This window comes from Physella acuta, unplaced genomic scaffold (assembly GCF_028476545.2).
Source record: "Physella acuta isolate Inbredline_101_S28 unplaced genomic scaffold, ASM2847654v3 ptg000824l, whole genome shotgun sequence".
Classification (NCBI taxonomy): domain Eukaryota; kingdom Metazoa; phylum Mollusca; class Gastropoda; family Physidae; genus Physella; species Physella acuta.
The window spans coordinates 187978-215818 of record NW_026732342.1 but is presented as its reverse complement, the minus strand read 5'-3'; the positions used below and the strand labels follow the sequence as shown (position 1 = coordinate 215818).

General features: G+C 36.3%; 2 protein-coding genes across 2 annotated transcripts; one reads left to right on the top strand and one right to left on the bottom strand.

Moving 5' to 3' along the window:
• Nucleotides 1-169: 169 nt before the first annotated feature.
• LOC131951745 (uncharacterized) lies at nucleotides 170-15805 on the bottom strand. The gene is made up of 2 exons (XM_059314128.1): nucleotides 15437-15805; nucleotides 170-667 (listed from the first exon to the last, which is right to left on the bottom strand). Exons 1-2 carry the CDS (start codon nucleotides 15803-15805, stop codon nucleotides 170-172), a joined length of 867 nt encoding a protein of 288 aa, XP_059170111.1.
• On the top strand, nucleotides 4395-27838 carry LOC131951738 (zinc finger CCHC domain-containing protein 7). Its single transcript, XM_059314118.1, has 8 exons — nucleotides 4395-4407; nucleotides 16418-16888; nucleotides 20149-20274; nucleotides 21813-21955; nucleotides 24111-24281; nucleotides 24653-24688; nucleotides 26699-26785; nucleotides 27704-27838. Exons 2-8 carry the CDS (start codon nucleotides 16426-16428, stop codon nucleotides 27821-27823), a joined length of 1146 nt encoding a protein of 381 aa, XP_059170101.1. The 5' UTR covers nucleotides 4395-4407; nucleotides 16418-16425; the 3' UTR covers nucleotides 27824-27838.
• Nucleotides 27839-27841: the final 3 nt, after the last annotated feature.

Here is a 27841-nt window from a genome sequence, read left to right as displayed (position 1 = left end):
AGTGATGATAATTATAACCAGTAGTTCAGAGAACACAAATAAATATAAAGGAATAAGAACTAAATAAATACAAGGAAATTATTTTTTAAAACTAATCTAATTAAGTTCAATAGTGAGCAGGGAGGTGGGGACTTTTACAAACATCAATGTCAAAAATTGCTGTGGGAACCTACAATGGTAAGTCATCAACTTTGACGTAAGGAACATCAACTTTGACGTAAGGAACATCAACTTTGATGTAAGGAACATCAACTTTAATGTAAGGAACATCAACTTTGACGTAAGGAACATCAACTTTGATGTAAGGAACATCAACTTTAATGTAAGGAACATCAACTTTGACGTAAGGAACATCAACTTTGATGTAAGGAACATCAACTTTAATGTAAGGAACATCAACTTTGACGTAAGGAACATCAACTTTGACGTAAGGAACATCAACTTTGACGTAAGGAACATCAACTTTGATGTAAGGAACATCAACTTTAATGTAAGGAACATCAACTTTAATGTAAGGAACATCAACTTTAATGTAAGGAACATCAACTTTAATGTAAGGAACATCAACTTTGACGTAAGGAACATCAACTTTGACGTAAGGAACATCAACTTTGACGTAAGGAACATCAACTTTGACATAAGAAACGTCAAAAATTGCTGTGGGAACCTACAATGGTAAGTCATCAACTTTGACATAAGGAACATCAACTTTGACGTAAGGAACATCAACTTTGACATAAGGAACATCCACTTTGGTGTTGGAAGTGTTCAGAGTGCTAATACACAAAAGTCTTAATCATGCACAAATATGATGTTTTTGTCATTCACAAAAATGATGAGATGTTTCACATGTATAAATACCATGAGATGTCTTAATCATGAAGTGACTGTTACAAAAATCTGCTTTTTCCACAATTCCATGTTTAACATCAAAACATGTTTTTGCTAACCACAGGTAAGACTATAGTAATACAATAGTGCAGACCACATAGCCAGATGCGGCAGGCTGCTAGTAAACCAGAAATATTGATGGGGGAGAGGCTGATAGTAAACCAGCAATATTGATGGGGGGGGGGGGGGGGCTGCTAATAAACCAGAAATATTGATGGGGGAGAGGCTGATAGTAAACCAGCAATATTGATGGGGGGGGGGGGCTGCTAATAAACCAGAAATATTGATGGGGGAGAGGCTGATAGTAAACCAGCAATATTGATGGGGGGGGGGGGGCTGCTAGTAAACCAGAAATATTGATGGGGGAGGCTGCTAGTAAACCAGCAATATTGATGGGGGGGGGGGGCTGCTAATAAACCAGCAATATTGATGGGGGGGGGGGCTGCTAGTAAACCAGCAATATTGATGGGGGGGGGAGGCTGCTAGTAAACCAGCAATATTGATGGGGGGGGGCTGCTAATGAACCAGCAATATTGATGGGGGGGGGGGGCTGCTAGTAAACCAGAAATATTGATGGGGGGGGGCTGCTAATAAACCAGCAATATTGATGGGGGGGGGGGGCTGCTAGTAAACCAGAAATATTGATGGGGGAGGCTGCTAGTAAACCAGCAATATTGACGGGGGGGGGGGGCATCTAGTAAACCAGCAATATTGATGGGGGGGCTGCTAATGAACCAGCAATATTGATGGGGGGGGGGCTGCTAGTAAACCAGAAATATTGATGGGGGAGGCTGCTAGTAAACCAGAAATATTGATGGGGGGGGGGCTGCTAGTAAACCAGCAATATTGATGGGGGGGGGGGCTGCTAGTAAACCAGCAATATTGATGGGGGGGGGCTGCTAGTAAACCAGCAATATTGATGGGGGGGGGGGCTGCTAGTAAACCAGAAATATTGATGGGGGGGGGCTGCTAGTAACCCAGAAATATTGATGGGGGGGGGGGCTGCTAGTAAACCAGAAATATTGATTTGCTGTTTACAGGAAGGATAGTATCAATTTTCTGCCACAAAACATCAACTAAAACTGTCACAATATTTTAAATCAGGCACATTGTGTTGCTAATTGGCAGAAAAATCAAAGACCAACAAATGTTGTATTAATATAAAAATTTGAATTTCTTTATCAACTCTCAATCTTGTTTTGGAAAATCCTAGCCTCAACATTTGACTAAAGCTAATAATACATTTGCCTAAAGCTAATAAATTTTAATAATACAACATTTGCCTAAAGCTAATAATACAACAATAACATGTTGCCTGAGGTGTGGGGTCCCCTTTTTTAATGTGGGGTCTGACTTTGTGAAGATGTGTGACAGTGGGAACGGAAGGGGAAAGATAAAAATCGACAAATAAACATGACGTAATTTTACAATTTATGGATGACCCCTGAAACACACGGTTATTTGAAAATAGGCCTAACGGGTAGTCTATTAAGTTCTAAATTTGGAATTTTTAAACTAATAGTTTTTTTTTAAAATTAAAGACTAAATCTATAAAGAGAGAAACACAAAAATATATCCAAAAACATTTAATTTTCTCAAGGTTATTAAAGATGTTCTGCAGGGACGAAAAAAAATTGTTTTCAATGGTCAAAGGGAAATAATCGAGCAATTACTTTTAATTTTTAAAAAAAATAGAATAAAATGATGGTCAAAGGGAAACAAACATGATTTTTTTTTAACTTTAAAATTTGGCTACGGTTACCTCGCTTATACGCGTATAATAAAAATTTTCCTGTTTATTTAATTTTTTACTACAAAAAATTTTGTTTTCCAATTATGTAGACGTTTATTAACTTTTATATTAAATCGCTTATTTTTGTATGAGTTTAAAAATGTTATTTCTATCATTTTAGGTTCGTAAAATTAAACGAATCAACTAATGAGAAAGAAAGGTGACGTATTAATATGGCTTCAAATTCAATTATAATCGAAAGTTTGTCACCGGGCGCCGGGAAGGGTCGCTAAGCCTCTGTTTTATTCACTGAATCAGGCGCGTCCGCCGGGGCTCGGAAAGGGCGCGATTTGGCGCTACCGGATAGACTGTGAGCAATATGCCTTTATGATTGCATTTAAATTGTGTTTATGGTATGAGTGATGTGTTTGTTTTTTCGTTTGTGTTTTTTTTTTTGCATTCGTTTGTGTTGTGTTTTGTTTGTTCTGTTCCCAAGTTAATACACTTAAAAAAGATTTACCGTCTTACAAAGAGCAAATTTGACAAATCCCGACAATAGTGGAGTGGGGTGGGGGTGCAAATCGAAAGTTTGAGGAGGGGGGTGCAAATCGAAAATTGAAAGTGTGTCCCCGGGCGTCGGGAAGGGTCGCTACGCCCCTGGGGGGTGACACCATTAAGTTCCGCAATGGTTGACACCCGCCCTCGCTACGCCACTGGGATCTATTTATGTGACTTAAATTTTTAATGCTGGAAAGGCTCTCTTTGGGCGCGGACTCCTAGGAAAGTGTGTTGTTCGGTGGTGATTCTAATGTTGTGGTTGTGTTGTAGTTGTGTTGTGGTTGTGTTGTGGTTATATGGTTATGTGGTTGTGTTGTGGTTATGTTGTGGTTGTGTTTTGTTTGTGTTTGTTTTGTTCTGTTATCAAGTTCATACATTTAAAAAAAAAAGGTTTACCGTTGCAGATCACGGGTATGCAGCTAGTTAGGATATAAGCGGGCTGGTAGTGTGTCAGTCATTCCGTCACCGCTATAGCTTTTGGAACCATAAAAGTAAACATCGCACCTTGCAGTGCTTTTCAGTGCATCGCAATGTCTTGTTATGAGTAATAGAGTAGGATTTGTTTTATTTTATAGTTGCTACTGTTTTTACTCTTTTGCATAACGTAAAGAAAATATTAAATACACGCACATTGCTAAAATATATTAAAAGTATCACTCTCAAATATCATTTGACTGTGTATTATAATTCAATACTACAGCTTTGAATTAGCTATTTAATATTTTTTTCTACACATTTTGGCGGCTTACTTAAAGGGTCTGACAATGATTAAAATTAATTATTTTCTATGCAACTTACTTAGGCCTCTATAGAAAAGTTTAGATCTATTTTTAGATCTATATGATATGCCTATTGCCTATTGTTTTCTATTTTGTCTAAAGTCTAAAAAAGTAAAGTGGGTTTGGGTCTGCTCCCCCTCCCCCCCCCCCCCCCCCCCCCCCCCCTTAGAGATGTCCGAAAGAAACTCTGCTTAAGAATAGTATGCTTCTTTGGGTTACCCCCGAGAAGTATACTATTCTTATGGATTCTATTTATTAATAGTATACATATTTTCTTTTAAAATTATAACTGAGTTGCTCTATTGCAAAAAATAAAAATAAATAAAAAAAAAAAGAATGGAGGATATAGAAATCTAGAGATCTAGGTATCTAACCGAGTTTCTAATCTTATTTACAAAAGATTTCTTGATCTTGTAAGTGAGAGATAAATAGATTCGGTGTCACAGAGTACGTGATGAAATGTAATCATAATGATAAAAGATTAGATTGAGTGTTTAGATCTAGAATCTAGATCTAATAATATAGATCTAGATCTACTTAACTTAGGCCTAAGTAATAGATCTCAATCTGTGTAGAATCTAGACTCTAGAGATCTAGATTTATGTAAATTTTCAGTTCTCTGAGACTAGCTAGTAGAATCTAGAAAATCTAGTAGTTAGCTAGTCCGTAGCTAAGCTAGAGTCACGAGTGAGAGTCTCAGTTCAGTTCAGAATCAGTTCTCAGAGTTAACGCAGAGTGAGAGTAGCAGATCTAGAATATTCTAGATTAATCTAGATCTAGTCTATCAAGTAATCTATCGTTTTAGATTTAGGTATGTAAAATCGCCCGCGACTAGATCTAGTAATGTGAAAAACGGGTGACTCCTTAAATTTTCCTAAATTACTAATTAGGCCTAATTAATAGGCCGCCTCATTGCTTAGATGGCTGGATTGACCTCTGACCCTGAAACGTCACGCGTCGTTTTCTGAAGGTTTTTACGTTTATTTTATGGGTCCTATCCACGACAAATGAAAAAGCTGTTAATCTCGCAAATTCTTATCATTATTTTAACACAAGATGCTAATAATATGGATAATATGCCTTAGAATGCCAGAAAAAATCGCTAGAATTGTAGTTGTAAATAATGAGAGGATTTCTAGTGGAGCACTCTCCGTATAAACTGAACCGCGGCCAAAAACGACCGGGAAAACGGCCCGTATAACAGTAGATTAATATATAATTGAGATATTTACCATGTATATTTACAGTATTATGGATGATCTTTACCAAAAATTCAATTACCCCGTAAGTAACCATGCGACAATTTCTCTCTGCTATTTTTAGTAACGTTGCGTCATTGTTACGCTAGTTGCCAGACAGAAACAACTAGTTTTTGTTTTTTGCGGAATGAACTGTTAAGTCTAGTATTTTAATTATAATTCAATTGTAGCATGTGCGGAAAAAGTAAAATTATGGACATTATTATTGTATTAGTAATTTTATTAGTATATTGATTTTTTCTTCTCTGTGGGCCGACAGTAGCAGCAATTGACTTTAATTCGTGACCGGTGGTTAACCTCGTCAATGCTGCGTGGCCTATTCGTTTATATAATTAGTGATGCTCGTTCAGTGGCCTTTTTCAGAGCTAGGCCTAATTACGGGCGATTTTTAGACTTAATTGATCGGCCGTTAGCCTTTTTCATTGCTGCGAATTTTTAAAAAAATGCTCGTTCAGCGGCCTTTTTTTTTGGCGCTAAATAATCTGTTTACGGGCATTTTAAGCGTTTATTTATTTTTTTTAAGCTAGACGTAGACAGATCTAGTTAAAAAAAATAATCTAGCATGCCTGATATGGAACTTTAAAAAAAAAATGACCGAACTTTTTAAAAAATGTCCAGAAGTAGGGAAGTAGGTCTGTTTTTCAATTTGCTTGAACAGGGGGGGGGGGGAAGAGAGAGGGAAGTGAAGACACCGACCATCTCGTGTACGCGTGTTCATTCTATGACGTGTACTATAGGCCTGCTGAAGTCACGGTGACCCCGTGACCGTGGTGGGATTTTTCATCCATGGGATAGTAAACGTAAGCAAGCAATCACGCGAGTGACGATGTTTGGAGATTTTATTTTTAAAAAAAAATCACATACCTCATGCTTTCAACATGAAAAAAAATGTAATGTAAAAAAAAAAAAAATACACTAAAACTAATACTAATACCATGTATGAACGTCAGCATATTTATTATTTAAAATTAAAAAATTAGAATTTGAAATAAAAATATTTATTAAGGTCATTTGATTTATGCAGGTGTTCATTATTTCATAAAATGGTATGAATAACATGTAGAGTAGAACTTAATAAATAATAAAATAACTAGATCTAGTTTTATTATCAACCAGTTGCTTTTTGTTATTTTCCGGTGAGTAAATTACCTAAGCTGACGCAATTACCATGGCGGGAATTAAAAGCTCGTGCACACAAGTCCACGACGTAATGTTATGCCGGTCGAGGAGTAAGAATGCTGTTTCCTCGTTCATTTTCCATTTTAAGATAATTTTTAAATTCTCTCTTTTCTTGTCAACTGTCAACCGAGTAAGCTAGATATTTAAATGTGGTGTCAAATGTTCTCTTAAGGGGTAAGGAAGTTAATGGTGTATTTAAAATAACAGAATATTTTATTTTAAAAAATCCATAATTCAACCTACTAGGCCTAATTAAATTTATTATTTCAATTTCACATTTTCAGGAGGATTTATGTTATGAAAAATACAAAAATGTTTCCTTGTTTCATTTATGTATGTCATTGTATGTAGTACTATGTAGGCCTACCTGTTTTTAAACAATTGAATTAAAACTTTTCAGTAATTAGGCCCTAATGAAGACTAGCAATGTTTTCATCAGATACAACCACAACCATGCTCATTTACTATAGATAGCAGCCATCTTGTTTAAGTTTTATTTTGTTAAACTTATAGAGTCCTTTCATATGACGTCATGTCCATTCGTGATACCTATGTCCGCCACAACGCTAGTGTACACCAGATGTAAACACAATCAGCTGTTCACCCGCGCTGGCCGCGTTCACTGTATGTAAAGAACCGCACCCGCGAAAAAGGAAAAGTACGTTAAAAAACTTGAACTCTTAGGAATTGAAGATCCTTATACTGTTATTGACAGTTTCGTAGATAATATAAATATGTGGCCAACATTTCTAAATAAAAATACTGTTAGTAATACTGTTTGCGTTTAGAGTTTAAGTAGACGAATCTGATCAAATGCAGTTCTCGATACTTTGTTTCAGGTAAGGACAGTAAAATAATAAACTTCATTTTAATTCTAAAAGATAATTATTAATAAAACAAATATGCTCGACCTTCACAAATACTAATAGTAAAAGACAAAGTCAAAAGTAATAGGCCTAATAAGAATAATAAGATCTAATAGTAGGCCTAATAATAGTGTTTTAATATCTAGATCTAGAAGCTAGCTCTAAACATGGCGTAAACAAAATTCGGACCACAGATATAGATTCTGGATTTAGGGTGACTGGCTCCGCTGACATAGAATCTAGAATCTACTTCTTTACTTAAATTTAATTACAAAATTTAGATCTACATTCGATTAAAAATACACCCATAATAAATCAAAAGTAGTCATAGTAGGCCTAATAAAGCATGTAATTGTCTCTAAGATCTAAAATCTCGCTCTACAATCTAATCATTTTTTTTAGCAAACGAAATTTTCTGAAATTGAAATAGATTGTATGACTAGACTTAGATCTAGAATCTGCTACTTAAATTAAATTTTAAATTTTTTATACAAGCATATAATTGATATTATTGTAGTAGAAGACTTTAATAAATTACTATGGCCTACCTACTTTGTGTCTTTTTACAGCAATATGTATCTGATACTGGACTGAGTTTAATTAAATTAAAATGCATATCTAGTAATTAGTCTACTATGTAGCCTAGTAGTAGAATCTAGATCATACCAGCCAACAACAAATAACCACATTATTATTAGGCCTATTTGGTTAATGATTAAGCTAATTTTTTTTTTTAAATCCACTGTTTATAAAAGAAACAAATCAAGCTAGAAACATTATAAGTAAGATGGTTTAGAATAATAACAATGGACCCAGTCTACAATTGATACAATTGCAGGTCTACATAGGGCCTACAGTCTAGTAGTTTACCGTAGGCACCTAGTGTGTAGCTAGTATACTAGTGTGTAGCTGTCCAGAGTTAAGATTCTTAATGCTTTCCCCTGATAAGCCATGTGTGCTATAAATGACATAACATGACATCGAGGTGAGAAATGTTGAAGGGAGAGCAGTGGGACTTCCCCCTTTGTTCTCCCTGCTGGGCCCTGAGGGTATCACAGAGGTGAGAAATTTTCAGGGGAGGGCAGTGGTACTGACTCCTCTTTGGTTTTATTGAGGGTTGAACACTTCCCTGCTGGATCATAAGGGTCTTAAATTATATAACATGCTACCCAGATTGGCTGAGATCTAAGAACAGCAGTGGTTATTACCCATGAATTATATTAGCCGTTGTAGTGTGGGTTTTTTAGGAGTTAAGTGGTCTCACGTTTGCTACAGTAGTGTGGTTGTACTAGATATGTTGCTACTAAATCTTGTACTTAACAGAGAATCTATAATCTACATTAACCAGATTTAGATAACCTATAATATACCTACTTAAACTCTTAACGCAAACAGTATTACTAACAGAATATTTGTTTAGAAATTCCGGCCACATATTTATATTATCCACGAAACTGTCAAACAGTATAAGGATCTTCAATTCCTAAGATCTAAGATTTCAAGTTTTTTAACGTATTTTTCCTTTTCCGCGGGTGCCGTTCTTTACACACAGTGAACGCGTCCAGCGCTGGTGAACAGCTGATTGTGTTTACGTCCGATGTACACCACTGTGGCGGCGGACGCAGGTATCACGTGATTTAGGTCACGTGTTTGCAAGGACTCTATAGCGGAAGATTCAGGGGAAGCCACTCTATTTTACAAATGGCTGCTGTTTATAAAGCAAATCGAATAGAGAAAAATGAATAAGAATGGCGATTATGAAATAAAATTTGAAGTAGAGCCCATAGAAAAATAGATAAGAATGGAGATTATGAAATAAAATTTGAAGTAGAGCCCTTAGAAAAATGGATAAGAATAGAGATTATGAAATAAAATTTGAAGTAGAGCCCTTAGAAAAATGGATAAGAATGGAGATTATGAAATAAAATTTGAAGTAGAGCCCTTAGAAAAATAGATAAGAATGGAGATTATGAAATAAAATTTGAAGTAGAGCCCATAGAAAAATGGATAAGAATGGAGATTATGAAATAAAATTTGAAGTAGAGCCCATAGAAAAATAGATAAGAATGGAGATTATGAAATAAAATTTGAAGTAGAGCCCTTAGAAAAATAGATAAGAATGGTGTAATAGATTGAGATAATTGTATTGGTATTATATTTATATTGTTATCTTGAGTGATGTCCCTGACTTGTGTCTCTCGTCACTTCCGTCTGGCCGGTTAACAATAAAAGCTGTTTACATGTTAAGGGCTTCTGTCTCCGTTGTGTAATTCTTAATCTATCTCATTGGCGACGAAGGATAAACATCTACTAGAAAGAGCACCTACTTACGCAAAAAAAGAGGTTTGCTAGAGCTTATTAGCTAATTATTTCTAGAATAATGGCGCTGTATGGCCAAATAAAAGAATTTGATGCGAATGATGAAATCATTCAAGATTACCTAGATAGGTTAAGCTTTTACCTAGAAGCTAACGACGTGACGATAGAAGCCAAAAAGAGAGCTGTTTTGTTAACAGTCATAGGGCCTCAACAATTTAGGCTACTAAAGGACTTATGCGCACCAGCTAGTCTAACTACCAAGAGCTTTAACGAGCTGAGCAAATTGCTAACAGACCACCATGCGCCTACCCCATCAAAGTTTTTATGTCGAGCTAAATTTGACAGTAGGACTCGTCAGCCAAACGAGTCAATATCAGAATATGTTGCTGCTTTACGTCATTTAAGTGAATTTTGTGAATTCGGAGACACGCTGTCTGACAGATTATGTGAAAAGTTTGTGACAGGTGTAAACAGCCCTGATATTCAAAGAAAGTTGCTGCTCGAGTCAGATCTAAAATTGGAAAAAGCAATACAACTTGCAATGTCATTCCAGCAGTCATCTGATGCGGCGAGATCTTTAGCACCTTCAGAGATCCATGCAGTAAACAGCAGGTTAGTCAATAAACATCAACCCCATCAGAGCATTCCAACTTATGCTAAACAGCCTGCTCGTTCAAATCCTAGATCTAAATCTAGTAATAATTATCAAAAATGTCATCGATGCAAAGGTCCCCATGCATCTCATCGGTGCAAGTTCAAGTCTGCAACTTGTTATAAGTGCAGTAAGCAAGGTCACATTGCCAAGGCCTGCTTTGCAAAGTCTTCGTCTGTTGCTAAATCTAGCCAGTCAAGACAGTACCGCAACCAAAGGCAGCACTATGTTAACTCTCACCAAGACTACCTAACCCAACCAATGAACCACTCTACCTGTGAAAATTCTCAAACTGATTCGCAGCCGGATTTCAGCCTGTTCTCTGTGAAATCAATAAGTCATGCTCCCATCAATGTACAAGTTAATATCAACGGTAAGAGCATCAGCTTCCAACTTGACACTGGAGCATCTCTAACAGTCATAACAAAGAAAGATTTTGACGCTGTCACAGGAGGATCAGTGTCTCTACAGCCATGTCACAAGTGTCTAACAACATACACTGGTGACAATGTTCCGGTAATAGGAGAGTGTATGGTTCATGTAAATTATAATGGTCAAAGTGTTAAACTTCCTCTTCTTGTGGTTGAAGGAAATGGACCGCCATTACTAGGTAGGAACTGGTTAAGTGATCTTAAGTTAAATTGGGAGAGTATTTGTTCATTGAAGAATGTAAAAGAATCTAGTCTTACTTCACGAGATAAAGTTATATCTGAAAATAAATGTGTTTTTGGTAACTCTGGATTACTAAATGATAGAACAGTGAAGTTAAGCATTAAAGACACAAATCCAAGATACTGCAAAGCTAGAGTTCCACCTTATGCAATGAGGAATAAAATTGAAAATGAGCTAAGTAGATTGGAATCTAATGGCATTATAAAGAAGGTAGACTATTCCGATTGGGCGACACCCATTGTGCCAGTGTTAAAGAAGGATGGTTCTATAAGAATTTGTGGAGATTATAAAACTACACTGAATAAGCAAATAGAGCTAAATAGGTACCCTATACCTAACATTGAGGAAATTTCTTTGAATTTGGCAGGAGGAGACAAATTCACTGAATTAGACTTTAGTCATGCTTACACTCAACTAGAACTGCATCCAGATTCAAAAGTCTATACGACAATAAACACACATAAAGGACTCTACCAATATGAAAGACTATGTTTTGGCATATCATCTAGTCCTGGAATTTTCCAAGCTGTCATGGACAGTATTTTTAAGGACATTCCAAATGTTTGTGTGTACTTTGACAATGTGTACATAACTGGTAAGAATGACACTGAACATCTTAAAACACTTGATAAAGTATTAAAAATTGTTGGTGAAAAAGGTTTAAAGATAAACAAAGATAAATGTCAATTCATGTTGACAGAAATTAGTTTTCTTGGTTATATATTAAGCAAGCAAGGTATCAGACCTCAACCTGAGAAAACAAAAGCCATTAAAGAAGCACCCAAACCTGAAAATACCCAACAACTAAGAGCTTTTTTGGGCTTGATAAATTACTATGCAAAGTTCATAGGGAATCTGTCTGGTAAACTATCACCACTGTACAAGCTGCTACAGAAAAATGCAACTTGGCACTGGGGTAAACAACAAGATACTGCTTTTAATACAGCAAAAGAGGCTTTGTCTGCTGACACCTTACTAACTCACTATGACCCAGGGAAAAGACTTATATTAACATGTGATGCTTCACCAGATGGTGTAGGAGCAGTCTTGTCCCACATGGATGAGAAGGGTGACAGACCCATTGCTTTTGCCAGTAGATCTTTGAACCAGGCTGAGAAAAATTATTCTCAGTTAGATAGGGAAGGCTTAGGCATCATTTTTGGTGTTAAGAAATTTCATAAGTTTCGGTTTGGTAGGAAGTTCACCATCTTTACAGATCATAAACCATTGCTAGGTTTATTTGGAGAAAACAAAACCCTACCTGAGCATGCCTCACCAAGAATTCAAAGAGGGGCTATCACACTAACTGCATACAATTATGAATTGAAATACAAACCTGGATCTGAGAATAGTGCAGATAGTCTTAGTAGATTACCTTTAAAAAACCAAAGCCTGAGCTAAGTATCAGAAGATGTATTTGTTCTCTTCACTATCATGGATAACTCCAATATAAATGTGAATGATATTAAAAGAGAAACACAAAAAGATTAGTGCTTAATAAAAGTATATGAGTACTGTAAGAATGGTTGGCCTGAAGAGTCTGTGAATGATGACTTAAGGCCATATAAAATAAGAAATTAAAACCCTTTGTGAAGATAATATAAAAGATGGAGAAGATGCAGTCCATTATCAGTCAGAGTTGCCTAAACAAAGTATTTGTAACTTAATAAATGATTATGGTGATATGGCAATTTCAAATGCTTTAAGTAAGAAGGAATGTGATCATCAAACAACTTTGCTAACATCATTAGCACTTACAGAAACTAAAAGGGTAACATCAAAAGGAAAGGAAAAAGATTTTTGCCATTTAATACACCCACTTCAAATACTGGATCACAGTTGCAAAGTAATATTGTCCAGGATAGTACTTTTAAACAGTATTTTTGGTTACCAAAAAGCACTATCAGATTACCTGAGGAAATTGATCAATCAAAGAAATCTATGTCAGTCAAGGATCTGAATAACAGCATAATACTTTCAGATGCCAATTCAAAAATGATTCCATTAAATCATGACAAACATTCATTGAAAGAAAATTTGCAGTTAATAAGAATGTGTATCTAAGAAATTATGGGAGAAAGGAAAAATGGATACCAGGTCAAATTGTTCAATGTACAGGACCTGTGCCTTATAAAGTTAAAAATAACTTGTGCAGATAATAAGTGTGAATCTGTCAATCCCACCAAATCTGATCAGTTCACACCAACTCAGTTTGTTCTACAACCAAGTTCTGTTGATATGAGTGAACCAAGTTGTCTGGAGTCAGAAAATGTAAATTCTGGAGTTAATGATTTAAATCCTAGACCTCCTGAGATAGAGAATCCAAATGGTCAGAATCTTGAGTCACCAAATCAAAAGCCACTGAGAAGGTCAAGCAGGACAATCAAAGTCCCAAATAAGTTAGACCTATGATTTTAAAGGTCAAAAAGACTTTGACATCATTGTTTTGTATCTTGATTATGTTGTGGCATATTGTGCATTGTTTGTAAGGATGTAATCTACCATAGTGTTCATGTTACAATATAATTGGTGATTTTAGGATACTATCAATTGTTCTATTGAGAGATGTGTTATTGTGTTCTAAGGGTAAAGGGATGTAATAGATTGAGATAATTGTATTGGTATTATATTTATATTGTTATCTTGAGTGATGTCCCTGACTTGTGTCTCTCGTCACTTCCGTCTGGCCGGTTAACAATAAAAGCTGTTTACATGTTAAGGGCTTCTGTCTCCGTTGTGTAATTCTTAATCTATCTCAAATGGAGATTATGAAATAAAATTTGAAGTAGAGCCCTTAGAAAAATGGATAAGAATGGAGATTATGAAATAAAATTTGAAGTAGAGCCCATAGAAAAATAGATAAGAATGGAGATTATGAAATAAAATTTGAAGTAGAGCCCTTAGAAAAATAGATAAGAATGGAGATTATGAAATAAAATTTGAAGTAGAGCCCATAGAAAAATGGATAAGAATGGAGATTATGAAATAAAATTTAAAGTAGAGCCCATAGAAAAATAGATAAGAATGGAGATTATGAAATAAAATTTGAAGTAGAGCCCTTAGAAAAATGGATAAGAATGGAGATTATGAAATAAAATTTGAAGTAGAGCCCATAGAAAAATAGATAAGAATGGAGATTATGAAATAAAATTTGAAGTAGAGCCCTTAGAAAAATGGATAAGAATGGAGATTATGAAATAAAATTTGAAGTAGAGCCCATAGAAAAATGGATAAGAATGGAGATTATGAAATAATATTTGAAGTAGAGCCCATAGAAAAATAGATAAGAATGGAGATTATGAAATAAAATTTAAAGTAGAGCCCATAGAAAAATAGATAAGAATGGAGATTATGAAATAAAATTTGAAGTAGAGCCCTTAGAAAAATAGATAAGAATGGAGATTATGAAATAAAATTTGAAGTAGAGCCCATAGAAAAATGGATAAGAATGGAGATTATGAAATAAAATTTGAAGTAGAGCCCTTAGAAAAATAGATAAGAATGGAGATTATGAAATAAAATTTGAAGTAGAGCCCATAGAAAAATAGATAAGAATGGAGATTATGAAATAAAATTTAAAGTAGAGCCCATAGAAAAATAGATAAGAATGGAGATTATGGACCAAATTTTTAAGCGTTTTTCACTAAAAGTGGTATAAAAGCCAGAATACTTTATCAATTGATGTAATTTTAAGATATTTTATAGATTTTTGTATGCTGAATCCAATGATGCTATTTTAAAAATTGTCCTTCGATTAATCAACCTACTAATCTCATAGATTATGTAATACCCCCCTTTCAATTTTTTTTTAAACATCTAATAATCAATGTGATAAGAAGTCATTCTTTAAATGTAACGCTGTTTTAATCTAAAATATGACATTTATATATGCTCAAGCTAATGGTAGATTTAAAATGGTCCAACATTGTTACATAACTATCAAATGTTAAGGTTATGTAATCCCACCCTTTGCTCAAAATATACCATGCATTTGTTTTAAAATCACTTTTGCTCATTGTCAGTTAACTTCAAGTTAATAGCCTACTAGAAGAAAATATAACTAATCAAGTTTTTCAATACAAAGAGAAGAATGCTATAGTAAATTTGTGATTATGTAACTTCTTAAAAGATGTTATGTAATCTAAGTGCAATACTATAGGCCTACTCTGTTCCAAAAATAAAGGCCTATCTCATTATAATTATATTTCTTGTTATTTTAAATATCTTAATCCTTTTTGCTATAGAATTAGTCTAGTTACAAATGTGTCTGATTAGAATCAGAGTGTGCTTTATGGTAATTATCTGGCAACTACCATCCTATCGAGTAACTCAGGGTAACAAGACAAAACAAATAAAAACATCATAACGAGACAAATTGTTACAGGTGACACAGGTTACACACATCATAATCCATCAACAGATTAGAGGTCCAGCTTATCTGGACATTTTCTCGCTCGAGACGATCTCCGTGGGGTCGTGAGAGCACTGTCAGATGGTGCTGGTGTAGGTGGTAATATTGGTGGCACTACCTGACGTCTCCGACGGGGAGGGGGTATGGGCACTGCAGGGATCTCTATTTGATAATAACCTTCTTTATGGATGTCATCTTCATGTTTAACATCCGGCAATGTTACGTCAGGAAGGGCAGGTACCGGAACCGCTTCAGTTGGAATATACTTTCGGATCTGAATACCTGACACTCTGCGAGTTATCCTTTCATCAAGTGACTGAATGGTGAAATAACCACCACTATCAGGTGGAACTGAGGTCACAGTATAGGGCTCTGGACCAAACTTATCAGCTATTTTGTTTCTCCCTGTGGGGTGTTGCCTTAAGAGAACCAAATCTCCCACGTTGACAGACTTCATGTTGTCGATGTTTTCATCACATGTAACCATGCTCATTTACTATAGCAGCCATCTTGTTTACATTTTTTTTGGTAATCTTATAGCTGGAGATTCAGGGGAAACCACTTTACTTTATAAATGGCTGCTGTTTATATAGCAAATCTTGCTCGCAAACACTGCAGTTTAAAGATAATTTCTGAACTATATTGATAGATTTAGCCATTGATTTTGGTTTATTATTCAGTTCTTCTTCATTCTTAATTTTAGAGTTTATTATACAGTTATATATATTTGACACAAATATATCACAATATACTTCTATTAAAGCCTTGACATTGAGGTAGCTTTACATCTGCCAAATGAACTTAACTAAAGCGATATATTACCCAAGTATCAAACAATGACAATGAATAATGACAAGATTTTCTCGCTAAACTATTTAGTTATTTTAGTAGGAAGTGGCTATTCTGTTTCAAGTCTGGAAGAAACACTGATGATATATAGGATGTTCTTTATCTGAATGTAGTGTCTACTGTGTTCATGAGAAATTATGTTAGTATATTCGGATTTCATAATTGACTATCTGAAATGTAAATATATTCAGATATCAATGTCTTTTCTTTCAAGGATTAATGATAGTCACAATTTCTTTTTATATTTCAGAGAGGAAAATGAGCAGTTCAAGTGCTGAAGAGGATGTAGACTTAGAGGAGATAGAGGTTGCTCTCTACAGCCAGATCCATTATGGTACTGGCGATCAGGCTCTTCAGAGGTGCCCGCCCACGGCACAAGTGGACCACATCCCAACAACAACAACCTTACCATATATAATAACTAAAACTGTACAAAATAAGGTTATTTATGTTAGCTCCGAGGCTGAATCCCCAGTCAAACCAATCATTGAGGGTAGGAAAGAAAAGGTTTCAGTGCTGGAAAACTTCCTAAAGCTTTCCAAATCAGATGCTTCAGGAAAAATCTCTAAGAAAAAAAGGCTCTCAAAAATGGAGGCCATCCAAACAATAAAGCCAGTAAGGTTACGGCGAGACCCCCAGGTTGTTGTTAACACAGACACAGACACGGACACACACTCAGAGAGTGAGGATGAGAAAAGCTGTAGCCGCAGGTTAAGCCATGGTACATATCATTTCTCTTTCTTGGAACATTTTCTTTAAAAATAATTTCACTGCCATGTTATTAAATGTTACGCTTAAAAAATTGAATTTTACAAGCTTTTATTTACTTCTCAACGACCATTTGTTTATTTGTTTGTGGCAAATATTGTAACTCAATTTCGACCACCTTCTAATACAGCAATTTCGTACACATTTTTCAGATACCTTCTTTTTTGCAGGCAATGAATGAATATCTATTTTTTAATCTAATTAGACATTGGATTAGTCATTTAAATATAACTAAACGGTTTCAAAACTAAGGGGAGTTAACAAGATCAAATGCCATCAATCACTCCGTAGAATACTGTATTCAATAACAGAAGTGGAGATAACTAGCTAGTGTCAACCACGTATAAGGGGCAGACAGCTGTCTTTTAGAGATTGCAAACAATAGGATGGGTTTTAACTATATTCAATAATAAAAGGAGAGATAACAAGATTAAATACTAGGGGTTGCATGATCAGCTTGCAGTAGAGGGTGAACTATTGTTAAGGTTGACTACAAAGATTGCAAACTAGTAATTGGGTTTTAACCCAAATATTTAAGTGAAGTCTATATAGACCTAGTGTCACCTTCATTTCTTTAGCTTCCATATTTTATTGCATTTAATTTCTGTCAAGTCAGCGTTGCTACTAAAATACACTACTCTTTTACCCTTGCTACCAAGTTACCACACCTTGCTACCAAGTTACCACACCTTGCTACCAAGTTACCCCATCTTGCTACCAAGTTACCCCACCTTGCTACCAAGTTACCCCACCTTGCTACCAAGTTACCCCACCCTTCTACCAAGTTACCCCACCCTTCTACCAAGTTACCCCACCTTGCTACCAAGTTACCCCACCTTGCTACCAAGTTACCCCACCCTTCTACCAAGTTACCCCACCCTTCTACCAAGTTACCCCACCTTGCTACCAAATTACCCCACCTTGCTTCCAAGTTACCCCACCTTGCTACCAAGTTACCCCACCTTGCTACCAAGTTACCCCACCCTTCTACCAAGTTACCCCACCTTGCTACCAAGTTACCCCACCTTGCTACCAAGTTACCCCACCCTTCTACCAAGTTACCCCACCCTTCTACCAAGTTACCCCATCTTGCTACCAAGTTACCCCACCTTGCTACCAAGTTACCCCACCTTGCTACCAAGTTACCCCACCCTTCTACCAAGTTACCCCACCCTTCTACCAAGTTACCCCACCCTTCTACCAAATTACCCCACCTTGCTACCAAGTTACCCCACCTTGCTACCAAGTTACCCCACCTTGCTACCAAGTTACCCCACCCTTCTACCAAGTTACCCCACCTTGCTACCAAGTTACCCCACCTTGCTACCAAGTTACCCCACCCTTCTACCAAGTTACCCCACCCTTCTACCAAGTTACCCCATCTTGCTACCAAGTTACCCCACCTTGCTACCAAGTTACCCCACCTTGCTACCAAGTTACCCCACCCTTCTACCAAGTTACCCCACCCTTCTACCAAGTTACCCCACCCTTCTACCAAATTACCCCACCTTGCTACCAAGTTACCCCACCTTGCTACCAAGTTACCCCACCCTTCTACCAAGTTACCCCACCCTTCTACCAAGTTACCCCACCTTGCTACCAAATTACCCCACCTTGCTTCCAAGTTACCCCACCTTGCTACCAAGTTACCCCACCTTGCTACCAAGTTACCCCACCCTTCTACCAAGTTACCCCACCTTGCTACCAAGTTACCCCACCTTGCTACCAAGTTACCCCACCCTTCTACCAAGTTACCCCACCCTTCTACCAAGTTACCCCACCTTGCTACCAAGTTACCCCACCTTGCTACCAAGTTACCCCACCCTTCTACCAAGTTACCCCATCTTGCTACCAAGTTACCACACCTTGCTACCAAGTTACCCCACCTTGCTACCAAGTTACCCCACCCTTCTACCAAGTTACCCCACCCTTCTACCAAGTTACCCCACCTTGCTACCAAGTTACCCCACCCTTCTACCAAGTTACCACACCTTGCTACCAAGTTACCCCATCTTGCTACCAAGTTACCCCATCTTGCTACCAAGTTACCCCACCCTTCTACCAAGTTACCCCACCCTTCTACCAAGTTACCCCATCTTGCTACCAAGTTACCCCACCTTGCTACCAAGTTACCCCACCTAGCTACCAAGTTACCCCACCTTTCTACCAAGTTACCCCACCTAGCTACCAAGTTACCCCACCCTTCTACCAAGTTACCCCACCTTGCTACCAAGTTACCCCACCTAGCTACCAAGTTATCCCACCTTGCTACCAAGTTACCCCATCTTGCTACCAAGTTACCCCACCCTTCTACCAAGTTACCCCACCCTTCTACCAAGTTACCCCACCCTTCTACCAAGTTACCCCACCCTTCTACCAAGTTACCCCACCTTACTACCAAGTTACCCCACCTTGCTACCAAGTTACCCCACCCTTCTACCAAGTTACCCCATCTTGCTACCAAGTTACCCCACCTTGCTACCAAGTTACCCCACCTAGCTACCAAGTTACCCTACCTTGCTACCAAGTTACCCCATCTTGCTACCAAGTTACCCCACCTAGCTACCAAGTTACCCCACCTTTCTACCAAGTTACCCCACCTAGCTACCAAGTTACCCCACCTTGCTACCAAGTTACCCCACCTTGCTACCAAGTTACCCCACCCTTCTACCAAGTTACCCCACCTTGCTACCAAGTTACCCCACCCTTCTACCAAGTTACCCCACCTTGCTACCAAGTTACCCCACCTTGCTACCAAGTTACCCCACCTTGCTACCAAGTTACCCCACCTAGCTACCAAGTTACCCTACCTTGCTACCAAGTTACCCCATCTTGCTACCAAGTTACCCCACCTAGCTACCAAGTTACCCCACCTTTCTACCAAGTTACCCCACCTTGCTACCAAGTTACCCCACCCTTCTACCAAGTTACCCCACCTTGCTACCAAGTTACCCCACCTTTCTACCAAGTTACCACACCTTGCTACCAAGTTACCCCACCTTGCTACCAAGTTACCCCCACCCTTCTATCAAGTTACCCCACCCTTCTACCAAGTTACCCCACCTAGCTACCAAGTTACCCCACCCTTCTACCAAGTTACCCTACCCTAGCTACCAAGTTACCCCACCTAGCTACCAAGTTACCCCATCTTGCTGCCAAGTTACCCCATCTTGCTATAAAGTGACCATTACCTCTAGCAGTGTGTACTTACAGATAAATCACCAGTGTCCGAGGTGGTTGAGATAACATCAGACAGTGAAGATGATGTCATTGAAGTTAACCCAAATTTAGATTTTAATCTTCAAGGTGGAGTTGAGGCTCTACTTACAGCCCCAAAAGGTTTGACTTCTTTCTTCACTTAAAGCCAGATTTTCATTCTAGTTTTTGTTTCTTCATACACAAATAGAAGCCAAACAACAACAAAAATAAGTTTTAAAAGAAGCTTTTATAGCACTAAATTGGAGAAGAAAAAAAAAGAAAGATTTTCTTTAAAGGTATGTGCCATCCATTTATGATGTTCACATATGGGGGGGGGGGGGGGGGGGTTAATAAAATTAGACTTTAGAGGGCGTGTGTGAAATGGGGGGGTTGTCTTTGTAGACGTCAACATGTTGAAGTTTTAACAACAAATTATTAAATTGGCAGTTCTTGTGTTGAATATTCCCAGCACAAACAGTTAGTTCTAGACTCCGATTGTATAACTAAATCATAGTCCAAATCATTAATTTGTGTTAAAGCCTAAATCAACTCAGATCCAGATATATTTTTCAAATACAAAATCAAATGTTTAATATTTTGTAGTTTTTGTTTGGTATTGACAGAAACATTTCTGGTATTGACAGAAACATTTCTGGTATTGACAGAAACATTTCTGGTATTGACAGAAACATTTCAAATAAAACAAGCGCTTATCTCAAGGGGCCTAATTTATACTGAGTCGTTTGAAATTTGCTTATTTTTTTTTTAACACTTTCTAGGCTCAACAGCAAGGTTTGAGAGGTCTACTACATTTTTGTGGGGGGGGGGGGGGGGGGGGACCCACGCTTTTCTTTATAGTTATTTAAATAGTGCTGCGCTATTATACCTTTTAAAAAATTGTTTATTTTTATCCTTTTTAGTGCATAATTATATAAAAGCTTGTTGTTAAAACGTTTTTTATTAATGTTTTTCAAGATTTTTAGTAGAGTAGAATAGCAACCAAAAACAATTGCACGCCAAATAAAAACCAACAATGTTTGTATAATAGCTCATAAAATAGTACCATAGGTTCGAAACTTTAATTAATTCATAAAAAATGAATTAGGCATCCAATAAAGTCAAATTCTATGTCATATTATCATAGCAGTTTTATAGAAAGCATTTAATGTCAAAGTTGTTTCTGACTGAGTTAAAGCAACACTTTCTCCACTAATACTTTGATGTTTGCCCTAACAGTTTTATAGAAAGCATTTAATGTCAAAGTTGTTTCTGACTGAGTTAAAGCAACACTTTCTCCACTAATACTTTGATGTTTGCCCTAACAGTTTTATAGAAAGCATTTAATGTCAAAGTTGTTTCTGACTGAGTTAAAGCAACACTTTCTCCACTAATACTTTGATGTTTGCCCTAACAGTTTCATTGAAAGCATTTAATGTCAAGTTGTTTCTGACTGAGTTAAAGCAACACTTTGTCCACTAATACTTTGATGTTTGCCCTAACAGTTTCATTGAAAGCATTTAATGTCAAGTTGTTTCTGACTGAGTTAAAGCAACACTTTGTCCACTAATACTTTGATGTTTGCCCTAACAGTTTTATAGAAAGCATTTAATGTCAAGTTGTTTCTGACTGAGTTAAAGCAACACTTTGTCCACTAATACTTTGATGTTTGCCCCATACAGGAGTCAGCAATGATTGGAGAATACTGGATGAGGACAGGTATAATACAAACAGTGCAGTCAGTCGCTATTTTTCAAATACATCTGTGCAGTGTAGAAATTGTAAAAAGCTTGGACATTTTTTACGGGACTGCCCAGAGCCTTTGGTACATTTTAAATATTTTGTGTTCAATTCTGTGTGTCTGTTAGTTGCTGTAACATTTTACCTTACATATTTTGTGTTCAATTCTGTATGTCTGTTAGTTGCTTGACATTTTATCTTACATATTTTGTGTTCAATTCTGTGTGTCTGTTAGTTGCTGTAACATTTTATCTTACATATTTTGTGTTCAATTCTGTATGTCTGTTAGTTGCTGTAACATTTTATCTTACATATTTTGTGTTCAATTCTGTGTGTCTGTTAGTTGCTGTAACATTTTACCTTACATATTTTGTGTTCAATTCTGTATGTCTGTTAGTTGCTGTAACATTTTATCTTACATATTTTGTGTTCAATTATGTGTGTCTGTTAGTTGCTGTAACATTTTATCTTACATATTTTGTGTTCATCAATTCTGTGTGTCTGTTAGTTGCTGTAACATTTTATCTTACATATTTTGTTTTCAATTCTGTATGTCTGCTATTTGCTGTAACATTTTACCTTACATATTTTGTGTTCAATTCTGTATGTCTGTTAGTTGCTGTAACATTTTACCTTACATATTTTGTGTTCAATTCTGTGTGTCTGCTAGTTGCTGTAACATTTTACCTTACATATTTTGTGTTCAATTCTGTATGTCTGCTAGTTGCTGTAACATTTTATCTTACATATTTTGTGTTCAATTCTGTATGTCTGTTAGTTGCTGTAACATTTTATCTTACATATTTTGTGTTCAATTATGTGTGTCTGTTAGTTGCTGTAACATTTTATCTTACATATTTTGTGTTCATCAATTCTGTGTGTCTGTTAGTTGCTTTAACATTTTATCTTACATATTTTGTGTTCAATTCTGTATGTCTGTTAGTTGCTGTAACATTTTATCTTACATATTTTGTGTTCAATTCTGTATGTCTGTTAGTTGCTGTAACATTTATTTTATCACATGTCCCCCTTCTTATTCTATAGAATGTTATGAGGCCCCCTTCTTTAGTTTATAGAGTTTTATAAGCCCCCCCCCCCTTCTTTAGCCTGAAAGTTATGTTTGGAATTCTGTGTTCAGTCTTTATTTGTTAGTGGGTTTGTGACAAATCTTGGAACTCAATTTTGACCCATTTCAAATGCAGCGATTTCATTTAAACTTTCCAGATATATTCCACTTTGATAAGAATACCAGGATAATTATTTTTTAATTTAGACATTACGTTAGTCATAAAGCTTGATAAAACGGTTTTAAAACTAAGGGGAGATAACAAAATTAAACAATAACAACAAGCTTTTAAATGCACTGAAAATTTTTAAAAAATAAAACTAATTTGCCATCTTTCATAAAAGCTTTGGTAGCTCAAGAGATTTTTTACATGTTTTAGCGGCCAAAGCTTTTATGAATGAAAGCAAATTAGATTTTGTTCTGTGTTCTGTGATGTTCTACCTTTGTTCTGTGATGTTCTACTCTTGTTTTGTGTTCTGTGATGTTCTACCTTTGTTCTGTGTTCTGTGATGTTCTACCTTTGTTCTGTGATGTTCTACTCTTGTTGTGTGTTCTGTGATGTTCTACCTTTGTTCTGTGTTCTGTGATGTTCTAGCTTTGTTCTGTGATGTTCTACTCTTGTTTTGTGTTCTGTGATGTTCTAGCTTTGTTCTGTGATGTTCTACTCTTGTTTTGTGTTCTGTGATGTTCTACCTTTGTTTTGTGTTCTGTGATGTTCTACCCTTGTTGTGTGTTCTGTGATGTTCTACCTTTGTTTTGTGTTCTGTGATGTTCTACCTTCGTTTTGTGTTCTGTGATGTTCTACCCTTGTGTGTTCTGTGATGTTCTACCTTTGTTTTGTGTTCTGTGATGTTCTACCTTTGTTCTGTGTTCTGTGATGTTCTACCTTTGTTTTGTGTTCTGTGATGTTCTACCCTTGTGTGTTCTGTGATGTTCTACCTTTGTTTTGTGTTATGTGATGTTCTACCTTTGTTCTGTGTTCTGTGATGTTCTACCCTTGTTGTGTGTTCTGTGATGTTCTACCTTTGTTTTGTGTTCTGTGATGTTCTACCTTTGTTTTGTGTTCTGTGATGTTCTACCTTTGTTCTGTGTTCTGTGATGTTCTACCTTTGTTTTGTGATGTTCTACCTTTGTTGTGTGTTCTGTGATGTTCTACCTTTGTTTTGTCCCACAGAAACGCCGCTGTGTGTTCTGTGCACTGGAGGGACACACCTGGCAAGCCTGCCCTAACGCTGTCTGCTACAACTGTGAAGCCCCAGGACATAAAGGACATGACTGTCCAGAGCCAAAAACCAGCTGGCAAGTTTCTTGTGACAGGTGTTGGATGGCTGGACACCAAGCAAAGGTTCAAAAAACTAGTCAGAACATTTTCCTTTGGTTTTGGTGTCACATCAGAACATTTTCCTTTGGTTTTGGTGTCACATCAGAACTTTTTCCTTTGGTTTTGGTGTCACATCAGAACATTTTCCTTTGGTTTTGGTGTCACATCAGAACTTTTTCCTTTGGTTTTGGTGTCACATCAGAACATTTTCCTTTGGTTTTGGTGTCACATCAGAACATTTTCCTTTGGTTTTGGTGGCACAACAGAACATTTTCCTTTGGTTTTGGTGTCACATCAGAACATTTTCCTTTGGTTTTGGTGTCGCATCAGAACATTGGTTTCGGTGTGGCTTGAGTTTTTCCTTTGTCTAACAACACATTTTTTTTTTCCAACAGTCGTGTCCAGACAGATGGAGACAATATCATTTAACTGTAAGTTGAGCATCAAGTTTAGTATCAAGTTTAGTGTCAAGTTTAGTATCAAGTTTAGTATCAAGTCTAGCATCAAGTTTAGTATCAAGTTTTGTATCAAGTTTAGTATCAAGTCTAGTATCAAGTTTAGTATCAAGTTAAGTATAAAGTCCAGTATTAAGTTTGAATTTTTTTTCCTGGAAATAGCTTTTTTGTTTGAGAATAATAATTTTCTGCTAGGGAAAAAAACACTAAAATTTCCCATTAAAAAATAAATGTATTTTTTTCTGCTGACAGGGCTTTTAAAAAAAAAATCTGAATTTTTTCTTTATGCCCAATGTGAATCCTGTTCACTCACTCAATACATTATTCAGGGGAAGGGTGAATAGCTAATAAGGGGTCATCCATAAATGATGTCACACTTGTAGGGGGGAGGGGTGGTCAGCAATTTTGTGACGGGGGGGGGGGGGAAGGTGGTGGTGGTTCAGATGGTGTGCCATCACTTTTTTGCATTATAAAAAAGCAATGTTAGAAAATGAGTTTTTGAGTTTTAGAAAACTGTTTTAATAAATTCTAATAGGAATTGATAAAAATACTCTATGTTGACAGAGTTCTGACAAGATTTTGAAAAAATATCTATGTTTTAAGAAAACTTCTACAGCAATTTTTGAGGGGGGTTGTAGACTGAGCTGAAACATGATTTAAAATTACAGGGCTTTTAAAAAAAAAATCTGAATTTTTTTCTTTATGCCCAATGTGATGGAGGGGAGAGGTAAAAATCGTCAAAAAAAGCGTGACGTCATTTATGGATGACCCCTAAGTCTACAGATTATAACCTTTCTGAGACCGTGTGAAGGTTACTATTTCAATTAATTGTTATCTATTGAAAAAGTGATAGGGCATAGGCAATACCTCTTTATTGATTTTGTCAAGTTGCAGGCTATTATTTGACAATAAAGGTTGGGGGTAAAATGTACATAATATAACTCAGTTAAAGTTAAAGTTCTACAAGCAATGTTATTTAAATATTAAATTTGAACTTATTATTTTTAAAAAAAATGAGATTTGCATTGTTTTGGGTAATAAAACAAAATGATGTAGGACTTCAATGATATGGTTACAGGATCTATCCGGGTCAAGAGCTAATTATTTATTTTACCTTCAACTGTTAAAATTTTTTTTTTGAAATGTTTAAAAAACCTTCAAGTCCTGTGTTTGTAATCTGTATTAAGTTCAATATCAAGTTTAATATCAAGTATCCAGTTTTATAACAAGACTATTTCAAGTTGAATGTAGTATAACTTCTAAAACTTGTAGTAAGTTTAGTATCAAGGTTAAAATAAGGCCAGTCTAGTATCACATTATTTACATTACGTATCAAGTTAACAAGTCTAGTATCACATTAAGTATCTAGAAAGTAGAATGCTAGTTCAATTCTGGTAACAATGTTGATTTCAAGTTTAGTATCAAAGTACAGTAATTAACAAGTTTGTAGTGTTAATATTTAGTTTACTATTAAATTACAGTGATTAGTTAAGCTCCTCTTTAGGCCTAGCAATCCATTGGGCTGAGAAAGTAGAGTTTGTTTCTTTAAACATCGGACCACCCTTCCACCCCATTAATTCCAGTAATTAAAAGTTTTGTTAATTCCAGTAATTAAAAGTTTTGTTAATTCCAGTAATTAAAAGTTTTGTTAATTCCAGTAATTAAAAGTTTTGTTAATTCCAGTAATTAAAAGTTTTGTTAATTCCAGTAATTAAAAGTTTTGTTAATTCCAGTAATTAAAAGTTTTGTTAATTCCAGTAATTAAAAGTTTTGTTAATTCCAGTAATTAAAAGTTTTGTTAATTAATTCCAGTAATTAAAAGTTTTGTTAATTAATTCCAGTAATTAAAAGTTTTGTTAATTAATTCCAGTAATTAAAAGTTTTGTTAATTAATTCCAGTAATTAAAAGTTTTGTTAATTAATTCCAGTAATTAAAAGTTTTGTTAATTAATTCCAGTAATTAAAAGTTTTGATTGTTGTTGACAGACTGATATCCACAACATGCAGACCTCTTCAGACAAAAACACAAAGGTTTATTGCTACAACTGTAGTGCTAAAGGTCACCTGGGCTATGTAAGTGTAGTGCTAAAGGTCACCTGGGTTATGTAAGTAACTGTAGTGCTATAGGTCACATGGGTTATGTAAGTAACTGTAGTGCTAAAGGTCACCTGGGCTATGTAAGTAACTGTAGTGCTATAGGTCACCTGGGCTATGTAAGTAACTGTAGTGCTAAAGGTCATCTGGGTTATGTAACTGTAGTGCTAAAGGTCACCTGGGTTATGTAAGTAACTGTAGTGCTAAAGGTCACCTGGGCTATGTAAGTAACTGTAGTGCTATAGGTCACCTGGGCTATGTAAGTAACTGTAGTGCTAAAGGTCATCTGGGTTATGTAACTGTAGTGCTAAAGGTCACCTGGGCTATGTAAGTAACTAGTGCTAAAGGTCACCTGGGTTATGTAAGTAACTAGTGCTAAAGGTCACCTGGGTTATGTAACTGTAGTGCTAAAGGTCACCTGGGTTATGTAAGTAACTGTAGTGCTAAAGGTCACCTGGGTTATGTAAGTAACTAGTGCTAAAGGTCATCTGGGTTATGTAACTGTAGTGCTAAAGGTCACCTGGGTTATGTAAGTAACTAGTGCTAAAGGTCACCTGGGTTATGTAACTGTAGTGCTAAAGGTCACCTGGGTTATGTAACTAGTGCTAAAGGTCACCTGGGTTATGTAAGTAACTGTAGTGCTATAGGTCACATGGGTTATGTAAGTAACTGTAGTGCTAAAGGTCACCTGGGCTATGTAACTGTAGTGCTAAAGGTCATCTGGGTTATGTAAGTAACTGTAGTGCTATAGGTCACATGGGTTATGTAAGTAACTGTAGTGCTATAGGTCACATGGGCTATGTAAGTAACTGTAGTGCTAAAGGTCACCTGGGCTATGTAACTGTTCTTCAGTGTTGAGAAATGTAAACATTAACACTTGAAATTTGTCTTGTTTAGGAATGTAAGCTTCAACGTATGAATCACTATGTGTCGCCATCATACCCTCTGATAGCAAGGTATGACTTGAAAAGGCGCAACAGAAACTCCAAATTTTCAGGTAAAACAATTGTTATTTGATGTAGTTGTCAGTTGTTG

What these genes read in the sequence shown, in the direction of transcription:
- LOC131951745 (XM_059314128.1), bottom strand. Translation starts at nt 15,805, where the DNA reads ATGGTTACATGTGATGAAAACATCGACAACATGAAGTCTGTCAACGTG. An exon ending in CTCCCCGTCGGAGACGTCAG is followed by an intron (nt 668 to 15,436) that starts GTAGTGCCACCA and finishes TTACCATTGTAG; the next exon opens with GTTCCCACAGCAATTTTTGA.
- LOC131951738 (XM_059314118.1), top strand. Translation starts at nt 16,426, where the DNA reads ATGAGCAGTTCAAGTGCTGAAGAGGATGTAGACTTAGAGGAGATAGAG. An exon ending in GGGACTGCCCAGAGCCTTTG is followed by an intron (nt 21,956 to 24,110) that starts GTACATTTTAAA and finishes TTTGTCCCACAG; the next exon opens with AAACGCCGCTGTGTGTTCTG. An exon ending in GGAGACAATATCATTTAACT is followed by an intron (nt 24,689 to 26,698) that starts GTAAGTTGAGCA and finishes TGTTGTTGACAG; the next exon opens with ACTGATATCCACAACATGCA.